The sequence below is a fragment of the Falco punctatus genome, assembly GCF_963210335.1.
Source record: "Falco punctatus genome assembly, chromosome: 18".
Taxonomy (NCBI): Eukaryota; Metazoa; Chordata; class Aves; order Falconiformes; family Falconidae; genus Falco; species Falco punctatus.
In genome coordinates, this window is record NC_137598.1 from 5495268 (window position 1) to 5518664 (window position 23397).

At 55.1% G+C, this 23397-nt stretch overlaps 1 protein-coding gene and 1 long non-coding RNA gene across 14 annotated transcripts in view; one reads left to right on the forward strand and one right to left on the reverse strand.

The window, feature by feature from the left end:
- Positions 1–146: 146 nt before the first annotated feature.
- On the forward strand, positions 147–4314 carry LOC308054947. The gene is made up of 2 exons (XR_013924317.1): positions 147–1075; positions 1388–4314. It is a non-coding gene; the product is annotated as an uncharacterized lncRNA (long non-coding RNA).
- LOC308054939 (cyclic AMP-dependent transcription factor ATF-7) overlaps positions 1070–23397 on the reverse strand; it is a 70288-nt gene continuing 47960 nt past the window's right edge. For 8 of the 13 annotated variants that reach the window (XM_080368417.1, XM_080368413.1, XM_080368419.1 and 5 more), the window contains 10 exons: positions 21111–21229; positions 18312–18446; positions 17561–17718; positions 15819–16028; positions 14893–14992; positions 13541–13654; positions 12280–12426; positions 10791–10988; positions 9412–9520; positions 5987–6683 (listed from right to left, as the gene is read on the reverse strand). In XM_080368417.1, the coding sequence (XP_080224543.1) occupies positions 6463–6683; positions 9412–9520; positions 10791–10988; positions 12280–12426; positions 13541–13654; positions 14893–14992; positions 15819–16028; positions 17561–17718; positions 18312–18446; positions 21111–21229 (1511 nt within the window). In that variant the 3' untranslated portion in view covers positions 5987–6462. Of the gene's footprint in view, positions 6684–9411; positions 9521–10786; positions 10989–12279; positions 12427–13540; positions 13655–14892; positions 14993–15818; positions 16029–17560; positions 17719–18311; positions 18447–21110; positions 21230–23397 lie in introns of all 13 variants that reach the window. The other 5 variants (XM_080368412.1, XM_080368421.1, XR_013924312.1 and 2 more) reach the window with 5 other exon arrangements.

Consider the following 23397-nt stretch of genomic DNA (forward strand, 5'->3'; position numbering starts at 1 on the left):
CCAGGACGGCGGCGGGGGGCGGCCCCGGGGGGGCGGCGGCGGCCTGTGGAGGGGGAGAACGCGGGGGGGTCACGGCAGCCCCTGCCTCCCCAAACCCGGCCCCCGCCTCCCCGAGAAGCCCGAACCCCCGGTCGGGGCTCACCGGGCCGGTACCGGGGCCGGGGCAGCAGCGGGCGGCGCGCAGGGTCCCCGCCAGCAGCAGCAGCAGCAGCAGCCGCGGCCCCGCCATGGCCCCCCCCGCCAGCGCCCCCCGCCGCCGCCGCCGCCTCTTATGGCCGGGCCGGGCCGCCGCGGGGGTCCCGGGGGAGCGGGGGATGGCGGGGATCAGTCCTGGCCCCGCCGCCGCCGCTAATGAAACCCATTTACCAGCCGCGACAGCCGCCCCCGGGGACGGAGGGAGGGAGGGAGGGAGGGGGGGGGCGGCCCCGCCCGGGACCCCCAGCCCGTCCCACCGGAGCTGCCCGCGTCGCCGGAGCGAGACCCCCACCCGTCCCCGGTACCCTCCGCCCTGTCCCGGGACCCCCCAGAACCGGGCCCCCTGCCCCGCATCGGCCCCGTTCCCGGGCCAGGCCCCCCGGGGCGAGGGTCCCCTCCCCGCCCCGTCCTCGGGACACCCGGCCCCCGCCGCGGCTCGTTGCCGCCACCCTGTGGCCGCGCTGCGCTCCTGCAGCCCCGACGGGGCGGCCCCGGCTCCGCCAGCCCTGGCCCGGGTTTTAAGGGCTCCCTCCGACCCAAAACCAGCTGAAATCGCCCCAAACGCTCGCCCCGAGGGTGGGGCCTGGACCACTGCGGCGGCGTCGTGGCCCCCCAAGCAGCCTCACCTGCTATGCCACCCAGGTGGGTGACAGCCCACGGTGTCCCCAGCGGGTCTGAGGGCCAGACGGTGTCACTCAGGTGATGGCTGAGGGTTGCCACAGCCAGTGCTGCCACCCCCTGCCCTGTGACACCCACCCTGTGACCCCCAGGCAGGTGACGGCCAAGACTGTCGCTCAGGACAGGTGACACCAGCGTTGTCCCCAGCCGAGCCAGTGCCAGGGCCCCTGTGAAGCAGAGGGCGGCAGCCACCAGCTCCTGGGTAATATTTTAATGTTATATTTGCAGCATAAATAAAAGGCACATTACATGTTTGGTACGACACGGCCGAGGTGGGGGGCTGGGACGTGTCCCCCCGCGTCCCCAGGCCCCCGCGGGGGCTGTGAGGACCCGCTCACAGGAGCCCGTGCGGAGGGGGGGGTCCGTCGGGGCCCAGGGGGGGCCGCAGGAAGGGGTTACAGCTAGAAAACCATTTCGTTGCATAAGGAGCTGCGCATCCGTTCAGGAAGTTGATATATGTCTATATAGGTCTGTATATACTCATAGATAAGTATTTATTTATTTTTTTTTATAGATACTACACCCTCGTGGTTATGCTTTTCGGGGGGGTTTCCTTTTTCTTGGCTTCTTCCATTATTGATCGTCAAAGCTCGCCGTACAAAGCAGCTGGGACACACACACTCACACACATCCAGGATGCTCCTCCCGTGTCCCCAGGGACCGTCACATCCCTGTCACCTCCTGGGCTCGCTTTGGGCCAGGAGAGCATCACCGCTGCTGCATCCCACACACGCATGGAACTGGGGGGGAGAACCAAACAGAAATGGGTCCGCAAGTCCAAAAATGACAAATCTGCTGGCTGAGCCATCGAAATCCGGAACCAAGGAGCCAGTCTGGGGGGAAAAAGGAGGCACCCCCACCCCCACCCCCCGCCCCCTCAATCCTGAGGGATTTGGAGGCTGCTGAGATCTTCTCCCCTGGAGGAGTGGAGGGAGAGGAGGGAGTGCTCCCCTCCATCAGGAGCCCTCCCAGGGGTCGGCATTGCCCCGGGACACGTTTTTCAGCCGTTTGTTTCTATTCAACATTACAGCGAAGCCGGATCGATAAAACCCTGACTCCCAGTGGCCGATGCCACCGTTCGGGCTCTCCCTGACTCGATCACAAGCTGAACGCGACATTTAGACCCCGTACGGCTTCTCCACACTTGCGCCAGGAGCCCCAGGATCATTCTCCCCCATTAAGTGGAGGGATGGAGCTCCCTGGCGCTCCACGCAGGGCTACCGGGCGGGCTTTGTGGGAAGCCACAGGACTGACACCGGCACCCACCGGGGTTTCGGTCAAGGCACTGAGGCCCGAGGGCTGGCAGAGCAAAGTGCAGGTGCCCGGCAAGCTGCCGAGCGGAGCGGCCTGGTGGCTGCCATCCCCTGGGAGCCTCTGAAAGCAGGAGAAATCAGCCTAGAGCAGAAATCGAGGGGTTTTGCCCCAGACAAAGGCGTCTGCAAGGTTTTCAAGCGAGAATGGAGCCAGCATAGGAAGACGAAAAAGCCACCTTCACCCTCGCCCATCCTCACGGGTCTGGGGGGAACCCTGCATCACCGACCTGCCAGAAAGTCCGTCTTCCCAAACAGAACACCCCTGACCGCCACCAAAAACCAGAGCACGTCCTCTACAGCTACTGCCACGCCGGCCTAGAGAAGCCGCCTCCAAAGAAGTGATGACGTGGGCCAGAAACCCAGCAGCCGCTGGGCTCCTCGGAGCTGCCTGGAGGGCTCCCCAGGGCTCCCCGTAGCGGCACGGGCAGCTTGGCTCCGAGAGGCGACCACACCAACCCCGGCTTTTAACCACAACTGGCAGCCCCACGCATCCACACGTGGCCGCTCCGCCAGCGTGGAGGTGCTGGAAAAAGCACTGGTGGGAAGATGCGCTCCCTATGTACCCTCCTCTCTGGGGAGCCCAGAAACGAGTCACCTCTTCAAAACCAAACCTGTCCCTCCCGGTGGAGAAGTGACAACCACCCCGTGACGTTCAGCTCCTTCTGAGGTTTAAGGCTGGCCCAGCATCAGCTCTGACGGGCACATTCTGCGACCCCAACACGGGACAGCCCTCACCCACGTGCTCCACAGTGATGTTTACAGCTTGTGACATCCATCCATCCACCAGGGTGGGACCAGAGAACTCCCCCGCTGCCCGAGGCTGGCTGGGGCAGAGGTGCCAGCTAAGGGTCATGCTGAGGTTTTGGCTACCTTCCTCACCGCTGGCTCAGCCTGCTCGGGCTGGGTGAATTCCTGCTCCACCTCTGCCCCTGCAAGCAGGGACACTGGTAGCAAGAGACACGGGGACCTGAAATCTGCTCCGGCACCTGCTTTTGCAGCAGCGGTGCCGGTATCAAACGCTGCTGGTGTAAAACATACCCGAAGGGGACAAGGGAAAGCTGCAACCCTGTAGATTAAAAAAAATAAAATGTTAGGGTATGGTCGAACACTTGTTCCCTGATTATTGCTGCCCAGGTTTGGAGCTTTACAACTGCGTTTTCATGGGTTTGCAGATTTTTGAAGGCACTAAGCACAAGTGGAGGGGAGCTGAGACGGGGAGATGCTGGAACGGGGGCAGCACCGACGGCATCAAGAGCACCGAGGCATGGGGGGATGGGGAGAAAAAGCCGCTCTCTGTGTCCCCCACTCGCTACTGGCTGAACTGATGCCTGGTGGGGTGATGAGGTTTCAAGGGTCGGGGCAGGGAAAGTCTTTTTGCAGGATGCAGACACGTCGTGGGCTGGCGGGGCGACCTCGGGTCTCCGAGCACACAACATCGGGTTAATTTCAGTCGCCAGGGGTAAAAATTAAGGGTCGGGGAAGCTGCTGCGTTTGATGTCAACGCTGCCATGCGTGTCTCTGTCCCAGAGCTGCTGCCTCTCCAATGTCACCTTCCGCTCCTTCCTCCCACCCTGCCCACAAAGCCCCCGGCTCCTCGCCTTGCCTCATCCACCAGACCCTGACGCCAGGAAGCAAACAAGGAACCAGTGGTGGGGTCAGCCCAGTTCCTCCCTTCTCTTCTTTCTGCAAACACGTTTCCTCGACAGTCGGGTTTCTGCAGAGCCGAACCCTTGGCGAGCCTAGGAGGAGCTGGTGCGCTGCATTCGGAGCTGCCGGAGGCACCACCGCTGTCGCCGCTCCTGGCTCCCAGCTCCTGGCCACCGAGGGATGGGACCCGACAGCTGCCAAGCCATGAAGCAAATATGTTTACAACACATTTTTGTCATTCCTGCTATTCCCGGTCAAAGAAAGCAAGCGAGACACTTGTTTCCAAGCCCCCTGACGCAAACTTGAGCAGCTCTGACGACGAGAGCAAACCCTCTGCTGCAAGACGGGTCATTTTTATGACCATGCGAAGGTGCGTGGGGGTTTCTGCCATTCCCCCTCGCTGTATCCAGCAGCAGCTCCAAGAGAGGAAGCCGAGCTGGCTGGGCTGGATCTTGTACCTCCTTCAAACCCTCTGCCCCCCCCCCCCAAAAGCTCCTGACCCTCCGCTGTGCCTCACCTGGCTGAAATCCCTGTTCGTCCAGGTTGCACATCTTTAAGACACGCCAAAACCCCGTGTCCCTCTTGTCACAGCCCGCTATCGCGGCAGGAGCACCCCCCGTGTTGGCACAGCAAGAGCTAAAAGATCTGAACACGCAGACTCTGCAGAAGCAGCTTTACAGGAACAAAAGGCGGGTCTGGGGGGGCTCCACAGGACCTGAGGGGCAAACTGCCGAGGCCGAAGTGCCCCCCGTTACGCACAGGACTCCTCCGGAGCCGCCCAAGAGAAATGAGGGAAGCGCACGAGCAGCACCGCCACGAGCAGCACCGCGCCAAGACAAACCAAACCCAGGAACACCGTGGCTGATACTGCGGAGAAGTCGAGGAAAACCTGAAAAGGAGGAGAGGGGGAGAGGACAGATCCCATCGACCGAAAAAAACCAAACCGCCGGACTTCCCCATCTAACGGGATCTGGTTTCTTTGCTTTGGGTTTTGCTGTCCCTGGAAACCTCCCAAGTCTGGGTAAGCCAAATGAAATGACTTCGACAAACAAACTTGGCTCAAAAGTGGCGAGTGCAACCTGAGGGGGTGAGAGCTTGGGTGGGGGGGGGGGCGTCCCGAGGAGGAGAGGAAGGCCAAGGGCCGAGGCAGCTCCCGGGGCTGTGACGAGGTTCCTTCCAAGACCCGAACGTTCACAGAGCCCCTTCCTGCTCCCTCCTATTTCCAAACTATCGACTCCAACCACCCGCCCAGGGCCAGCGGCAGCCTCGGGATGCACACACAGACACACACGCATGCTGCGCCCGCCCAGCCAGAAAACGGACCCGATTTCAAGCGCCTTTCAATGTCAAGGCCGGGTTTTTAACCTGTCCTATGAAACTGGAAGCTCTGCGAATCCTTTGTTTGCCCTGGCTGGGAAGCAACAGGCGCTCCACCACCCAGAGCAGGAGCTAATCACAAGAAGAGGTACAAGATCAGCGAGCAGACACACTCCTTTGTGCTCCCTCCCCTTGGAACAGGCAACTAATTCATAATATTTAAGGCCACCATTATTAAGGTCATCAAGGTTATGTGTAAAGGAGGTGATCCTTGGAAATGGAGGGATTTGTTTGCTAAGATGGACAGTGAGGTTGGGAGCAGATGATGAATCCTGGGACTCAGATTATTCCTGCCTGGTGGGCCGGCTCGTCCTCTCCTGTGCCTCCTGGAGCACCTTTGCACCAGTCCCAGCAGACACAGGTCAGCACCCATTTACTGTAAGGAAGACCGAGGGCAGCCCCTCCGCTGTACAACAGACGGTACCTTTTCCCCAGTGACACCCCAGCATCCCACTACGAGTGCGGCACGTCAACGGCTGCAGATCCCAGCGCAGCACAAGCGACCAGGAACACATGTACCCCCCAGCCCCGTGTCCCCCTCTCCCTCTCGGTGGGCACACAGCGATGTACAGTGCCTACACTGCCACGGCGGCCAGAATCTGTCGCTGGTGTCTTGGGAGTGAGTGGACGACAAGACTAACCTCGATCCCTTTAACCTCGGAGCTCAAGGAGGCTTCTTGTGCGAAGGTGCAATGTTTCAGGTAGCTAGAGCAGGGGGGGGAGCAGATGCCTGGAAGCAGCATGCTGTTAAAAATAAAATACATTGACAGCACGACTAAATGTCACAGCCTCCCAAGAGCTATGTTTTCCTTTGCCGAGAGTGGAGGAGGAGGGAGGGGTGGGGACTTGGAAGAGTGAAAGCGCCAAGGGGATCCACCAAGCATGGAGGTTTAGTGTTAATGTAACTGATACCTGAAAGCGAACCTTTCAAGGTGCTTTTCAAAGAGGCTCTGTCTGTTGGGACGACTCTGCGAGTTGACGGATCGTCAACCCAAGGATGGAGAAGAGCGCTCAACCCGCAGCCGCCCCGTGGGGACAGGGCTGGCAGGGCAGCGGCGGAGGCCAGGATCTGTACAGGCTATGCAGTGTAAGAAGCGCCATAGCTGCCCTTAACTCACTTGAAAAAAAAAAAAAAAAAAAAAAAAGAAATAAAAATCCTTATCGGCCCCCACTCGTCAGGGACTTGGTTATGGTCGGTCTCTCCGGCTGGGAGTTCGCGGTTAGCTCCGTGTCACATGCACAGGCTGTGACATCATCTGCCAGCAGACTGCGACTGTGGAGCCATGATGACGTGTGAGGGAATCGGCATGCTCAGTTCTGTCCTTTGGCTCGCCATCTGCGTGAGCACCGAGGTGGCAACCGCTTCCGCAGCCGAGCGGACGCTGAGCCCGTTGGGGGAGGCCGTCACGGAGCTGTGCTGGATGACGGGAGCAGGGGAGCCGGTGGGCTCGGAGCTCTCCTTCGGGCTTTCTGCTTGACCAGAGAAGAAGGGGATGGGGTGGGGGAAACAGAAAAAAAAGATGAAACTAAGGTTAGAGAGAGGCTGTGCACGTTGCTACCAGTGTGAGCAGCAGGGCGATGGGCTGGGAGGCTGCCCCTGCAGCAGGGGCAGAAACCAGTTCAGGTATTTGCTTAACACTCACCTTCCCGGCCAAAGCAGCCTGGAGCTCCCTACAGGAATCCCAGCTCCCCCCACACATGCTGCGCCCCCCCCCCCCCACACCCCCCCAAGCAGCTGTTTGGCAAAAGCAAGTGAGGACTGGAAATAAAACTGATTAGAGTTGGGACATAACGACCCACCGGGTCCGGCTGGCCCCGTCCTGCGGAGACACCACCGAGTCCTGCCACACTGCTGCCAGGGAGGCACGAAGCGCGGGCGTCACACCAGGGATGGCAAACCCAGCGTAACCTTTATCGTAATAAATCTGTTTCCTCATTATAAGAAATGAACTTTCCTACACGTTGTTTCCTGGCGTGGTACTTGGTTCAAGGCCATTTAGCCCAGAGACTGCACAGCTCCTTCAGAGTCCTCACCATCTGGTGGGTGAGCAGGCAGCAGCCAACCCTCTGCAAAGGCAGGGCTGGTGGTTTGGGTTTGCTGGGGTGGTTTTTTTTGGCCATTTTTTATATAAATTACCTGGTTTGCTCTTTATTGTTCTCCAGAACATTAAAATCAATTACAGCCCATTACAAACTGTTTGCTCACTCGCTTTCTTTCGGTAACTTGAAGCAGTACGATCGAAGGGATGGGAGGCAAACAAAGGCAGAGAGCTTCTTCCCTGCTCGTTTCTGAGCGACGCAGATTGCTTTCCAAAACTTTGGATTCTCTCCCACAAACAGCCTGCTGCGCCCAGGCAGAGCTTCTAACACACAGGATAATTTGTGACCTATCAAATGCCAAGGCGAGAGCAATCAGACCTCTCTCTTTAGGGGTATACACTCATTATCTACAGATGTCAGGAGGAAATTCCCTCCTGTGCACTTGGCTAGATGAATTACGGGTAAGATGCGGTCACCTTCCTTTAAAAGAGCAAAATAATGGCATGAGCTGGGGTACTTCTTCCACATCAAGACGGTAAACCCCATGACACCGGGGGTGGGGGGGGCGGGGGGAAATTAAAAAAATCAGAAAAGAGGTTTACAACCTTACCAGGCACCAGCAAATATACTTTAGGGCTCAGTTTTCGACCAGGTGCCAGAATATTGTACCCCCTTCCCAAACGGGTTTTACCTTCCCTTGCGGAACCTTGGCTTGGCCTTCGCCGGCGTGCTGAAAGACGCGGCTAGCACAGCAGATTTGAAATCTGACTTGGCGGTGAGAGAGAAGGTCGAGCAGAGCCATATAATAGTTTGGCATCCCAAAAAGAAGATTTACAAGGTATTACAAATAAAACAACCCAACTGTACATGAGGCAGCTGTAATTCCATCGAGGGAATCTGGCATTTTTGTTTAAGGACCTGCTTAGTCACAAATCTCAATAATAAAAAAGGCAGCCAGGAAGGGGGGGGGGGCACGGGGAGGGAGGTGTGAATTTAATTTTTATTATTCAGATGTGTGATGAATTCCTATTATTGGAGTAGACAGACTGTGAGGAATAATAATAGGAACTGTAAACTTTGGAAGTTAACAGGAAAAATCATGTTGCCTCTCTGCATTATACACAGAGTGAACACCTGTCTGCAAGGGCTGGGGGACAGCGAGGATTTTCACGACCACATTACTCAAGCTCTGAGTCACTGTAATGAGTGAAAATAAACTGGCTGTGCCGGGCCCCGTGCAGCATGTATTCGTGCCTCACCGCACAGGAGAGGAGCGTTTCGGAGACCCAGGAGGTGGGGATCGGGAGGCAATCAGGAAGGACAGTGCCTGCTTCCTTGGCTTTTGTTTTTTCTCCCCCGTCATTACTTATCTCCATCCATCCCTGCCTCTCGTCCTGTTAATCTAGGCGACGCTAGGGGACTCCAGCATCCTCCCAAAGTCTTTGTACGAACACCGCAGCGTGGAATTGTTATTGCAGAGATGACATAAGAACCCAGGCATAATGTTTAGCTCCCGGGTTGATTATAATGAAATAGGCAGCATTAAAAAAAAAAAAAAAAAAAAGAAAGAAAGAAAGAAAGAAAGGAACATAAAAAGAAGCCTTCTTACTTCCAAACCCGAGCCAATTTGATGTGAATTGCAGAGAATGAGATATAGAGCCCCATGATGTCATTTATAGAGTCTGGCCTTTCCTGACTCTGGCTTCGCTTCCAGATCAGCAATAGTTTTTAACTTCAAAGCGAATATCAAGTGCTTGGCTTGCTGCCTGGGAGCCCGCGCTCCCGGGAGAAGCGGACATATGGATCTGTCAAATATTCCACTCTACCCAGGCGTGGAGGGAGACGCGCCGCCTCCTTCCCTCGGCGCTTTCATGCTGCGGCTGCCCTGGCCACCTGGATCTTACACACCAGGTTCAAGCGCCGATTTGCAGTGCGGATGTGCGGGTCCACCTGCATGGATCCTCCTCCGTGTGGAGGCTGTGGAAGCCCTACCAGCAGAAGACACAGGACCAAGGTCTGCCCTGTCCTGCCAGCTGCAGCAGCTGGAAGCTGATGGAGCAGACACTAAGACGAAGACTCCCTTCCCTTACGTCGTAAGGCAGGCTGCATCTGCTTAGACCTACTTAAAGGGTAGTAAGGACCAGCAAAAGTCATCACTCACCGAGATAGCCCTGTGTTTTCTTCTGTAGTGCAGTGACGGGGCAGTCCTTGTGAGCCAGCAGGAGCTGTTTAAGTTGAGCAACTTCATTCCTCAGTAGCGTGACTTCATTCTGAGATTGAAAAACAAACACGTGCGTATGCATCACTCATGCTCTTGACAGCAGCCTCTAGCCACGACAGGACGTTAATTTATGTGCCCTGTAAACTTCAAATTTGTTGTCTAATCTGAGATGCCTCTGGCCCCAGAACACCAAACAAAGTTTCTGGGTTCAAGGAATTCAGCGTGCAAGCCATGGACTGCAGCGTTTCCCTCCAGCAGCCCCCACCGCGGGCTGGAAAGCCCCTCGCTGTGTTAATCATCTAATACTGGACATAGATTTGCCTGAGCCCTCCCGCTAATGCCAACTGCTGGAGGCAGACACTCCGGCATGCTGCTGGCTCTGATGGAAAACTAAACCAGAGCGAGAAGCTGAGTGTACAACCAGCTCAGCCACGCCAGGCTGTGGGGAACAGCATCGCTCCTCCAAGCTCTCGGTACCTCTGTGAGCTTCTTCCCAGGTCTAACTCCCCTGAAAACTTTGTGCACCATACTACTCCTCTGCTGAAACGTTGGGAGAAACAGCTGAAACCCAGTCAATTGTATTTCAAAATCGCCTGAGGAAACAGTTTCTATAATTATCTTGGGAAGAGAATAAAAATACCATGATCAGTGCTATTGAAAAAATCCCACCGCATGAGTCACTGGCCACCAGCAACGGAAAAAGCCCAGAACAGACACGGGTTTGGTCTTTGCAGACCCTTCGGTCCTCGGCCAGTGCTGGGAGCATTAACAAGGGGGCTAATGGCAATGGAAATGAAGTCTGTATTTTCAGATGCGCTGCACTTCTGCTAGGCAGGCTGGGGGTGCTGCCAGAGAGCTGGGGAAACCCAATTCTCCAGAAAACAAAAAAATGAGTGTGGCTGCAGGCCACAGCTGCAGAGCTTCTCACCCCAGTGCCAGGTCCACTGTGCCTGGAAGGGAACTGGGACTGCTGGTGCCTACCCCGCGCCAGCAGAGCTCTCCCTCTCCACAAATACAGCTGCTCCTGGGGCCTCGGCTCTCTGCTCCTGAGGCCGCTCCAGCTACTGTCCCCACGGGCAGAGGCAGAGCCCTTTGGAGGGGGACAGGGAGGGAGACCAAGAGCGCTGAAGCGCTCTGCTCCCATGGCCTGCTGGAGGCAGGGCACCAGGATGGCAAGCAAGGAGTGAAATCCAGGCAGAGAGGCAGTGATCCTGCTCCAGAGAGCAGCATCCAAGCGCACGCTGTCTCCGCAGCACTGGGAAGACGTTCCCACCCGACGGTCCTAACGCTGTGCTCAGCCTCCACAGTTACATACTCACGCTCAGCTGGATGTTCTGGGTGGTGAGCTCCTCGGCCTTCTTCTCCAAGGAAGACACCCAGAGCTTGCGTTTCTGACGGCAGCGGGACGCAGCAGCCCGGTTCCGCTCCAGGAACCGCTGCCGGCGCTCGTCCGGGTCCTCGTCAACCGTACGTCTCCGTCGCCCGCCAGTGCTGGGGGTGGGCTGGGCAGGGGAAACCTGGAGATGGGGCACGTGGGAGAGAGAGACTGAACAGAAGCTCTGGTGCAAGCAGGCAGGCGCACACTGGTGTAACCGAGGTCTGGCCGAGGAGAGAGCAGCTCCCGCGGCGGGGACAAATGGGGATTTGCTTTTGCAGAGCAGCCAGGACCGTGCGGCTGCGATGGGCGAGCTGGGGGCAAAGCCCCTCTCACAGGTGACTCTGGCAGCCCTTCCTCAGCTGAACCTGCAGCGCCCGGCAAACTTCAGGTGGGAAACCCCACCAACTCCCCGAGATCCTGAACCCAGTGAACATGTGAGTGTCAGGGAAACCAGTGAAACCCCAAATCCTACTGGTGGCACTGGCAGAGACGCCTCCTCCCCTCCGTGCTGAGGCAAAACGTGGTGAATGACCGACCACAGGCCACGCAGAGGAAACAGCCATCTGTTTAATGTCACTTAAGAGACTTTAAAAAGCACTTCACCCTGCAATGACAGGAGATTCCCACATGGCCAGCGACCACGTACCTGCTGACGGAGGGTAACCTCCAGCTGCAGGGCTGGGAGTGCTCGATCCCGCTCTGACGCACGTCACCACACGTGGCCAAAGCGCCGTCTCCATTTGGGTTCGGTAACTCACCCCCGGAGCACAAGCAATTCCAGTTTTTGAGTGGGCAACTGGCTTTCAAAATTAATTTGGGTGAAATTTTTCCTGAGTACCTTCAGCCAAACAAGCTCTCAGAGGCAACTGGTACAAAAAGATTTAGTAACGCCGTACATTTCCCGGTTTTATTTCGGGAGAACAAAGGAAAAGTCTGCGAGGGCAAACAGTCATGCAGACACAGGCTCGCCGGCGCTTCTGCGAGGGCTCTGTAATTACACTGCCACAATCGGGGAGTGCAGTTACACTTCGGTACTCACTGTCAGGCAGCATATGGATATTAAACTTTTGGAAGCCTATCTAACTGACGGAGCAGGTGGCGATCCTGATGGAAGGCTGGCATTTGGTTAGCTGGCAGGAGCCAGTGGAGCTGATTGCCTAAGAGGGGAGCGTTTAACCCCAGTAATTGAGCAGGGAGAAGAGAGCGAAATACTCTTTCGAAACTCCAGACCTTGTCAAGCAAATTAACATGTTGCTGAAGTTCTCTGCCTGGTGGCGTTTGAGAGCATTAGTGCTGAAGCGGCACTGAAAAAACAAGGTGTTTAACCTGTTCTGCAAACCGGGAAGCTGCGAGGTTTTCCTCCTCTTTCCCCAAAGCCCAGACCCCCCCAGCACCTCCAGCCCAGCCTCGCGGGCTGAGCAGCAGCAGACCTGCGGCTGAGCTGGGGAAGGGGCGTCAGGGTGCTGGACCAGTATCTGACTCTGCTCCGGACGTGCAGTCACCATCGTGCTGGCTGATCCCACCACCAGATTGCTGCCATTCAGTGAGGAAGATGCTGTCAAGCTGGCCTTCAGCCTCTGTTAAAGGAGAAAAAATGGATCAGTAGACCTGTCCTCCACACTCTTCAGGCTTTCACCAGCTCCTCTTATCATCCAAGAAGCCACGCCGCTGGGAACAGGCTCTTCAGAGACTGTGGCTGAGTCAAATGCAACTGAAAGCCATCACCATCTGGCCTACCCAAAGACAGACAGCAGCTTCCTACTTCGGCCCAAGCAGACAGGTGTCCGCATCCCAAAATTGCTACTGCAGCTGGCACCAACCCACCCCCCAGCGGCAGGCTCTGCGGAGGGACCGTGGACTGAACAGGCTGCGGAGCCCAACCGTCCTCGAGCACCCGCAGAGGGTCCTCCCGGGGCAGAGAAGGACCTACGCGTGATCCAAGACCACGTCTTGCACGTCCCTTCTCTGGGCAGCCAGATGCAGGATGGCTCTTTCATACCCCAGAATTTAAGATCTCTCACCCCTCTGGTCTGCCCAGGAATCCTGCAGACACCAAAGCAGGGTGTTAACGGGAGCAGTGACAACGCAAGGGCAACGGCGAGCAGCACTGCTGCAAGAGGTGGGTTTGCAAACACCTCCACCCTGTCTTGGACACAAAACCTGGAGGGTTTCACTGCTCTTCATTCGCAGTTTGCTTCCCCGGCTCTGTGCGCACCTAGTTTGAGCCACGAAGAGCCAAGAGAGAAATATTCTTTTGTAAACTTTCAGTTAGAAAAGGCCTACATGAAAACCATTACCAGGATCCTTGGATTACAATGCAACAACTCTCCTCTTGGCTCTGCCTTCCTCAAACCCACCTCCAACCCATCTGTCATCTTGGAACTAGAAGCACCAGCTTTACAAAACAGCCGTGTTTAGGATGGGGCTGAGGTTTGTCTTGACAATAGTACCCCTGCTCTGCCTGCCAGAGCCACAGCGCTGATTAGTCTAATATTCCTGGTGGCATTTGTAACACCTGCTCTTGGTGCGGGGAGGTGTTCCGATGGCTGCACAGGATTTCGGAGAAGCAGTGGCTCTTCACGAAGGCTGCAGGGGAAAAGCCTCCAGATGGAGTCTCTCCTGGAGGAGCCAGTGACTTAGGGACAACACTGTGGACGCAACACCCTCCCCAGCACGCCTCTGGACACTTACCATTTTGGCTTCAGAGTGCACTGGAAGTCCTGATGGTGAAATGGACCCGCTGCTGTTGATGGGCGGCCCAGGAATACCAGGAATGTTCGGCACCATGGACATTGGCCGAGCCAGCTATTGGGGACGAAGCAACACATGGGTTTGGGAAGCTGAGGTGCTTTTGCAAGCATGCTCCGCGAAGCGGCTCTGTAATAATTCCCCGGCCAAGCACATTTATAAATCTTGACAAACGTTCAGCGTTTAACTACTGCCATCCATTACGCCTGCTGTCACTGAAGGCCAGCAGCCACTCCTTTGGTGGCCATGGTGGCTGTTTCGGAATCAGCCAGCCATACCAGCCCATCACTGCGGACAGGGAGGAGGGCAGCTCTGAAGCCTCCCTTCCTTCCCTGCCCTCCCAGTGGGCTTTTCCCCACCAGTGCAGGAGAGTGGATGGAGAGGGAGGGTATGAGATCCCCCCTGGTTTGCTCTATTGCTCTGGCAGCGCTATTGCAAAGCTGCCGCAACACCAAGGGTAAGTCACAGCATCCCCTCCTAAGCACGGCGGGTCTTCTCCCTCACCAAAGAGGGGAAAAAGCCGAATTTGCCTTCACTTTTATAAGCCACTCAAGTACACCGTTGCAAAGCACCACAAAGGCAGGTCGTGTTTCCAAGGATCAGGAAGGTGCAGATATGTTTCCATGCCCACAAGCTATGCCAAGCTGCCTGCGCATCTGCCTGCTTTGATGTCAACACTCCCGTTACCTGAGGCAGAAGGTTTTGGCCATTACTCACTCAAAACCCAAAAGACATGCCCAGCAGGACAGACAGGATTCACGCAGGCTGCCTGGTCGGGAGCTGAAGCACTCGGAAGACCTACAAGCCACCCACCAGGCAAATCTGCTCCCGAGTTCTGCACCATGGAAAATTCTCTGTATGCAAAAAGCAAACCCGCAAGGCTGATATTCAAAGAGCTCTTTAGCGCGCTGGCGAGGTTAGGGTGGCTTTCCTGGCCTGCAAAGACCAACATGTTCTCTGCAAGCTCGAATGGTTTCAATTGAGGCACGCTGTTCCAAATGGAAGCAGCTAATCAGGGATCCTACAGTTCCCAGCCCTGGATCAGCGGCATGAGCCATCTGTCCAGGCAAGGCTTTGGTTTTTTCCAGACTTATTGCCCTCCAGTGTGATCGGCATGTTATTACTACCTTGCCAGAGCTGGCCCCCCTCCTCCTCCTCCTCTTCCAGTCTTATCTTGCACAGAGGGGGAGATATATTTTAATTTTTACAAAATGGAAGTGTCTGCGTAAATTTGGCAAGGGGAAGGCGCTGTCCCCTCCTCTGCCGTGCAGAGCCATGTTGGAAGTTTCTCTCACCGATATAACAGAAGGCATCTGTACGGGAGGGCCTGGAAGGACGGGCATGGTCTGTCCGTTTGCAAGCTGCACGACAAGTGGAAGGGAACCTGTGGGAGACCTGGAGAAACAACAATTCAAGTTCTCATGGACTATTACAAGTTTACACTGTCCCGGCAGCCCCGTGAGCTCAAGGGCAGAAGCAGGAATTAATACTGGCCAGAACTCGGGCTCGCTTTCCCATTTCTCAACGGCCCGTTCTGAACGGGAGGGTGCCAAGCCTAGCAGAGCTTGTGTGAGGGTCCCTCAGCCCCCGCACACCCCCTGCACGTGCCAGCGTCACGCCGAGGTGACCCAGGCTGCTGCTCCTTGCTCGGGGCTGGCTGCGACACTGGTGGCCGGCGCCAGGATGTGCCCTGGCTGACGCCCTGGCATACACCCACCACAGCTGCCAAGGCCCACCTGAACGGGCAGAAAAGCACATCCAGGGGTTGCTGCAGCTCCTCCTCGGGGAGATTAAAAGTGCTGTCCTGGGCTGAGCCTGGTGCTGGGCAGATCGGGGATCTGGGCAGCTGCTCCAGTCACTTCTCAGCCTGTGAGCCGCACCAGCCAAGCTCCCGGCAGAGGGTTTACAAGGGTTTAGCTTTCCGTTAACAAGCGATTCTGACTCCGGAGAAAACCTCCTAAATACGGAGTCGATGCAGGGCTGGGCCGTGTCCTCCCAGACAATGGCTCTGGGGGATGGGAACGGCCCCGGCACCGCAGGCTCGGGGAGGCAGCGATCGATCGTGCCGGAGCCTCATTATGACAAATTGAAAATACCAACAATTTTTTCCATCGCAGATCACTTTGAAGCGAAAGGCAGCGTTTCTGCATGTGGGGACAAGCTGGCGCACCCCCCCCCACCACCCCCCGGCCCCTTGCCTTCATTTTGGAGGGTCACAAACCTCTCCGTGCTCTGGCTCCGACCCTCCGGACTCTGCCTTTCTAGGAGAGCGGAGGAAAAGCCAGAGCCGATCTGCTCGAGCCAACGGGAGAGGAAGGAAACCATTCCTGGCAGCAAGGGCTGATCCCTGCTCCTCCTCCCTTCGCGGCAGGGAACCGAATGGAGGCAGAGATGAGCCGGGGAGAGCAGAGCAGAGCTGTTGGGAGCCTGGCTTTGGGGGAGGGAGAAAAAATTAAAAAATTCGCTGCTGCCTCCTCTGCCAGCCCAGGGAAAGGGACAGAGGAGGCTGGGCTGCCTGGGATCCTCAGAGGAAGCTCTGCTGGCATGGAGTAACGGCAGGGTGGGGAGAGGCAGGGGACGTGGGTCAGAGGGGGGAGTTCATCGTGCCAATAACTCAGGCTGGAATTTTTAAGGCTGCCTTGGGAACGTGAACACTCGACTCTCATTCATTTCTATTGGGCATCCCAAATCCTCCAGGCTGCTTTGAAAATTCCAGCCTAACAAGCCGAGTTACAGGGAGGTCACAGCCTCCCCTCCATCTCTGTCACGCTGACAACCCCACCACGTCCGCAGTGGCCCTAAAGCAGGGACCCTTGCTACAGCTGCAGCCCCACCTCTCCATAGAGCGCCCTAGGAGGGATCTACCCCTGTGGGCTGCAAAGGGCACATAAAATCGTATTAAAGTCTAGCTTGCTTACTCCAGTTCCGATTTTTTCATGCCTCCAAGTGCAAGGGGACTTGGTTTCCAAACAGCCCCGTGAGTCTCTGCTGCACTGGGTTACAGAAGGAATATAACGCCCTTTCAAAACCCCAGGACAATCGCTTAACCCCTTAACGCCTCAAGACAGGATTTAAAACTTTCCGTCAGGAAGTCTGGATTGATGGTGCCAGAGGGTCAAAGCAAAAAACACACACAAAAATATGAACTGACAGCCAAAAAAAATGGCCTTGTTAATGTAGGGAGCCAGCCTCAAAACAAGGGTAATTAGAAAGAGGCCAGGACCACAGCAAAAAAGAAGCATCCTGACACCAAAGAATAGAAGTGGGGCTAAATATACGTCTCCTGAGGGCTCATTGTAATGTGTTTCCTGCATCCTTCAGGCTCCTTCCTTTTATGTGCAGGGCCGGAGCTACCTAGCAGTGTGGCAGGCTCATAACTGCGGCAGCCAGCGCTCTGGAGCCTCCGATCCAGATTGTTAAAGTGGCAAAAAGGAGCAGGTCATTAGATCTGCTGAAACAAACAGCTCCCGAGGCAGAGGCTGACCATGCAGGAGGCCAGCAGGTTGCAGGAGAGGTTACACTTCAGAGGCAACAGCTGTCTGAGAAAATCCCAAAGCCATTAAAGAACCAGACAATTTCCTACCACCAGTTTAGCCGAGCTCTCTCCACCGCGTCAGGCTGCAAAAGCAACTTGGGAGTCCCCAGTCAGGCCACACTCCCATCGTAGACAGCGAGTGTCATGTCAGCGTGTTTGGGGATTGGGTTTAATTTCTCCCCGCGGTGAGTTTTGCCTCGTTTCGTTACACTGCGACAATTAGTTCCTGCTTTCTGCACTTACACCCCATTCTGCTTCTGTAGACAGCGCTGCAACGAGGCCCTTATGCCCAAGCAGCCGCAGCGGGAATCATGGCATCTCGGTTGTTCTGACAATCAGGGAACTTATTTAGGTACCTAATTACTGCCCAGGAAGCCTGACGGTATGGGAGAAAAACCTCGGCGCGCGTGTCCCTCTTCTGTACTTACCCAAGCTGTCTGTTGGAAGGGGGAGCCTGGGTAATGACAGAGGTTGGGGAAGGCAGCGTGGGGTGCAGCGGGTCGTAACCCAAGTGTAGCGGCAGCGAGCCTGGGCGCACGATGGTTGGAGTAGGCGTAGAAATGATTACAGGCTTGGAGGTGATCTCCTGAAGAGGATCAACAGACAAAAGGAGACATGCTGTTACTTATTAGCTTAATAATCACCTGGCTGTCTCTTCCTTCTGATGACTTACAAGTGATTTAGTGAAATAACTGAGGCACAGAGACGAGCAACGTACCCAAAGCCACACCGATCTGATGTCGGCGCAGGGAGCGCGGCACAGAAATTCAGACTCCTGCCGCCCGCAGCAGCCTCTGGGCAATAATTCCCCTCCCTGAACTACTGCTCCAGCCCCAGGCAGCAGGAGGTTCTCCTGATGGAGAACGTGTCAGCCGGACTAACCTGTTCTGAATCACCAGCCCCCTCTGGACACAGGGAGACGGTTTTGGAGAAGACACGTTACTCGCCTGGCACTTCTGCCCTGCCAGAAAAGCGCTCCCAGGGTGAAAGGCAGGGCCTTCTGCATTAGCCAGATCCATGCGGAAACTTAAGGGCAGCAAGCGTGTGTTGCAGCGAACAAGCTTTCCTCTTTCCTTCTAAACCAGGAACCTCACAAGCCCAAACCAGGCCTCGGCACCCAAGTGGAGAAGCTTGTTCTCCTCCTCCAGACCTCCGCAGGGCACGGTCGGGGAGACCCACCTTCTCTTTGTTCTGCGGCGACTGCGGGTTGGACGCAGGGCTGTCCGGCGGGGACGAGTCCACCTCCACCGGCTCCTCTTCCTTTATCTTGATGTCCGGCGTGGAGGGCAGAGACATGTCCAGGGCTCCGGCACTCTACAGGAAAACCAGCCACAGATTGAAAGGACAATTAGCTCATATTGTTTGTGAAACATTCGGCTGCTCCCAGAGGAAGAGCTACAGCTCTGAGCTCTTGCCAAATTATTATTATTTATTTGTACTGAAGTAGCATCTGGGAGCCCGAGGTGGAGAGCGGTGCTGCGCTGTGCCGGCCCTGTCCAAACAGAGATGGAGGCCTAGGAAAGACAGTCTCTGCCCCAGATGGCACCATTTTGTGGTTTCTCAGTCACACACACACACAATTCTTTCCATGGGTTAGGTTTTTTGGGGGTTTTTTTTTGGGTTTTTTTTTCATAAAAGGGCTCTGCTAAGGAGAACAGGTAACAAAGCCAAATGCCTGCGAATTACAGAAGGCACTTTCATTCACAGAAGAGCTGTAAAGCATTGTATAAATCAGCCTGAATTATTTTATTACCCGATTATCAAAAGCAAACAAAGAGCCATGCAAGTTATTAAATATCTATGAGCGCCCCATTAAAATAAAACCCAACCATATGCCTGAACCTGGCAACTTGCCACCACCCTGGGTTCCAGCAGTGCCATGTGCCCCATTTTAACCAGTTAATGACTTGCTGGGGACGGGAAAAGGGCAAGGTGACAACCAGGTGGGGGAATGACTAAACTGAGCGGCCACCTCTCCCCTCCCCAGACCTGGAGGAAGACAAGACCTGGGAGAAGATGTCATGCAGGAGCACGGGAGGAGCACGCGACGGAGCAGGATGCTGCATTCAACTGGGCTACAAGAGACCTCGCAAATCACCCGGTCCCTCCTTCCATCCAGGGCAGGAGAAACGCTCCCTAAATCAGTCCTGACAGCTGTTGTCCATCCTGCTCTCCCCCTCTCCACAATCAATCCCAGTGCCTTCCTTCACTTGCCCGACCACTGACAGTTCGTCCTAGCGTCTAACCTAAACCTCCTCCTTTGCTGCATTTTAAGTCCTCTCCAGGGAGGGAAAATTGCGGCAAGAGGGTAAATCCAGGCGTCCACGGATGTTCTTGCTGCTCTTGAGTGGGGTGCGGCTCCAGCACCACTCTGCACTGATTTACGCAGGAGCTTTGCTTGCCCTACGTGCAGTAGTAACCATTTACCTGCCCTTTTAAGCAGAGATGTTGCACTGGGAATCACAAAGGAGAAGGGATTAACATGCAGGAAAGTTTCAAACCACTTAAAGTGCCTCCAGGGAAGCTCCTGCTGTGCCGATGTTTTTAATTAACATGCTGGTGTCGAGACCACCCTTGGAACTGGAGGACAAAACACAACAGCAGCAACTGGGCTTGATACGGCCAAATGTTGAAAGCATCTCAGAAATGCAGCAGGCAGCCCTGGCCAGGGTTGGGAGTGACAAGCCATCTGGGCCCGGGGACCTCGCCTGGGCAGAGATTTTCTAGGAGGGATGATGCTTTCCCTAACGCCTGCACCCACCCCGAGCTCCACGCCGCCCCATTTGCCCAGCTGCCGGCAGAAATATTTAGACTGCAGTCATCCGAAAGCAGAAAAGGAAAACATCTAACAGCCTAAGGATCTCCGCTCCGGCTATTAGGTAGCGCAGCCCAGGAGATGGGTGGTCTTACATATAAAACGACTGGCTAGACTGTGGGCTGCTCAACCATTTACATGTGAAACCACAAACGAAAAGCAACCACCTTCTCCCAGCACCGGGGTCTGGGCTGCGGAGAACAAAAGGCAGGGAATTCAGAGCATAAAATGCCCCGCAGCCCGACAAGGCCCTGCAGCATACCAATGAGAGAGATCAATTTATGCTTTAAAGAGCCCTGTTATTGGGAGAGAGGGTGAAAGACAGTTTTCAGTTTTAATTCTGAATTCCTCCGTTCCCCATCTCGGTGAAGATTTACGCGGCTGTGCTCCTGCAGTTTATTTCTGAGCAGCGCCGCTGACTGCGAGTGTATGTACATACATATATCAATTTAGTAAATGTATGTGCCAGTCTAAGAGCCCAATACGCATCTGCTGCTCCTCAGATCCTGGAAAGGGGAAGGGGGGGAAATGTCCTTAATTAGCTGCTATCTGACGAGATCCCGTTGTCCTTCAGACCCCTGTGCTCCTGAGGTTGGCAGGGGCAGCCTGAATCGATATACCGCTTGCATATGAGGGAGCTCTTTGTTCTCCTCCTGGAGCCCCTCTCTCTTTGCATGAACCCTGACACCCTTCAGATGCCAAAGGCACGGGGCTGAGCTCGTCCCCTCTCCCCTGACTGCACCTTAAAGGCACCATCCTTAAGGACCCCCATCCCCTGGGAGGCTCTGAGTGAATTTTTGCTCAGACTCTGAGCGCTTAACAAAGTCCTGCTCTTTTCCCGCATCTCCTTCCCAAGGTGCGAGGTATTTCAGGTCCTGCCTTTTTTTTTTTTTTCTCTTCTTTTTTTTTTTTTTGAAGTGAAAAGCCAAAGGAATAATAAACCATTAAAATCTGCTCTCACCAGGCCTTGGATTGCAGGATAGCCAGCCAAAGTCACTCAAGTTAAAAAAATAAAGTCCCAAGCAAGGCAGCATATTAAATCTGAGACCACACTTAGTTAGCCTACAACATATGCCTTTCATCAGAACAGCACCGGCCCCACTCCAGCCCCCACAATATGCGCCCGGCTCAGTTTTACGGCAACGGTGGCCTTTGCCTCTTGCCTTTTTCTCGTCATCCTCCGTGGCTTTCTTGAACTCGTGCTCAAAGGAGCTGGCCAGCTCATTGAAGAGTCCCACTTCTTCGCAGTTCTTCAAGAACCGAGTTGGGGTCGGAGTCTGATCTGTTTGGGTTGTAACACCAAGCATTGGTCAAAGAGAGGCTAGAAAATTCATTTTAACCACCTTAGTCCTCTCTGGGGACCCCTAGCAAACATGGCCTCTGTTTTGTGGGAGCCTGGATGCTTTTCTGCTAAGGCACGCATCGTGTTTGCAAAGCAAGTGGCAATTCAGAAATGGGAAAATCAATTGATTTTGCAATGCTCTTCAAAGAAATAATGACTGCAGTGAGAAGCGTGGAGTGATTTCTCTGAAATTCCGGCCTGTGGGTCGTGTCCTGTCCCTCCCGCCCCAGGGTTTTGCCTGTCCTCAGCTGAATTGCTGCTGCAAGGAAGGAAAATAGCAGGGTTTGATCTCCCTGAAACAGCAGATCTCAAAAATACAGAGCGACAAGAGGGGAAACAGCTGATCGGAGCAGCCCTGCCGCTGATGTGGAATAGAGCTGGGCAGCGTTGCTTCCCTCCCTGTGCCGGCTCCGTACATTAATGCACATCCTAGGACAGATGGCTACGTGGGAGTGCTAATAATTACCACCACTGTCCAAAGCAATCCCTCTGGGGCCCGTTTTCCACCATATTAACACGTTGAGTCATGATCTCTCTGGCCATCACCCAGGCTATAAAGCAGAACGCGAGCTCCCCGCTCCCAGCGAGCCTCGTTTTTCTGCGTGACGTTAGGTCAGGAGTCCAGGTACTAGCGGGAGCCCGACACGAGCACATTACACTGAAAGAATCCATCTGACAGAAAGCTACATAGATTTTTAAGCACAGAGGGGATCCCCAAGATAGTTCCGCCTGACCTCCTGCACAAAGCATCGGCCGTTTGGCACGGATGCTCCCCGTTCCGTAGAGCTGAAGCATCTATGGAAAACATCCCATTGGATTTCAAACTGGCCGGTGGTGGAGAGGCTCCCACAGCCTTCAGGAAGCGACTCTGGCGACTACTTCGCCTTGCTGTCGCAGAACTACACTTTATTTCCAGCCTGACTTCAAACCCTACTTCTTGGTTTTGCTAATAAAGCAAAGGCCTCCTCTGAGCACACTTCGGTTCCCCCCAAATCTCTCTTCATTAAACCAAGGAACTTTTATCAACTAAAAATCTCAGCAGGAGGCTGTTTTTCCAGTGCTTTAACAGCTCTCGGGGCTCTTCTCGGACCATTCCCCACTTAGCAATGTCCTTCTGAGCCGGGCACGCCAGCCCAGGGCCAGATCTCCGGCAGAAGTTTGCACAATGGCACAAAGCAAAGCTGTATAACCTCTCATCCTACCCTTCCCCAGTCCGTACCTCCAGGAATGGCAGCAGCTCTTCCACCCGCAGCGACACCCCAGAAATGCACGTTCCCATTTAAATAAGTCTCTCTGCTGCCAGCTATAACCGGCAGAGAGAGAACAATTCTTTATGACTCTCTTTAGCTTAACCACGGAGTTGCGGCAAGAGATGTTCGCTGAACCCTCCTGCTCATTAACACACGGGCTGCTGCCCTGGACTCGGCACAAAGCAAGAGGGAGGGAGAGAACAAGAAAATCCAAAGACAAAATGGTGGCTTAAAAAAGAAAAAGGATGTTAGGAATGTAGGGCAATAACACCCTCGATCTCACTGCTCAAAGCCAGCATGCTTTATAGCCCTTGCAAACCCCCCGGCTGCTCTATCTGCCATCAAGACCTCAGCCAGGCAAAGTCGGTGTTAAATAGGCTGGTCTTGCACTGACCACAGCTAAATAAGTTTGGGTGTTTTTTTGTTTCCCTTGTGGTTTAACCCAGAGCAACCCACCGAGCGTCAGCCCGGAGGAGCTGGGAGACGGGGCTAGACCTTGTTCCTGGTGCTAAAACTGGAGCGTTTCATCCCACCCATGGTTTCACCTGTGACAGCTGGTGCAGAGGAGGGACATGCAGCTCTGGAAGTTGCACAGATGAGGGCTTTTAATGCTGCATCCCTCCTAAGAGCAGGTGGGACTTCGGCTGGAGATGGGACCGTGCCCCATTTCTGCTCCCCCATCACCACCTGGCCCGTCTACACCCTGGGTTCATCAGGCAAAAGCTAACCCTCCTGCCGTGCACCCTGCTTCAAAAAGGGGTGAACCGAAGCAAAAAATGACCTTTAGGAATCTGAGGGGTTTTTCAGCCCCCACTCCAAATTCTTCACCATCCACTCCCATTAGTCTGATCCTGTTTG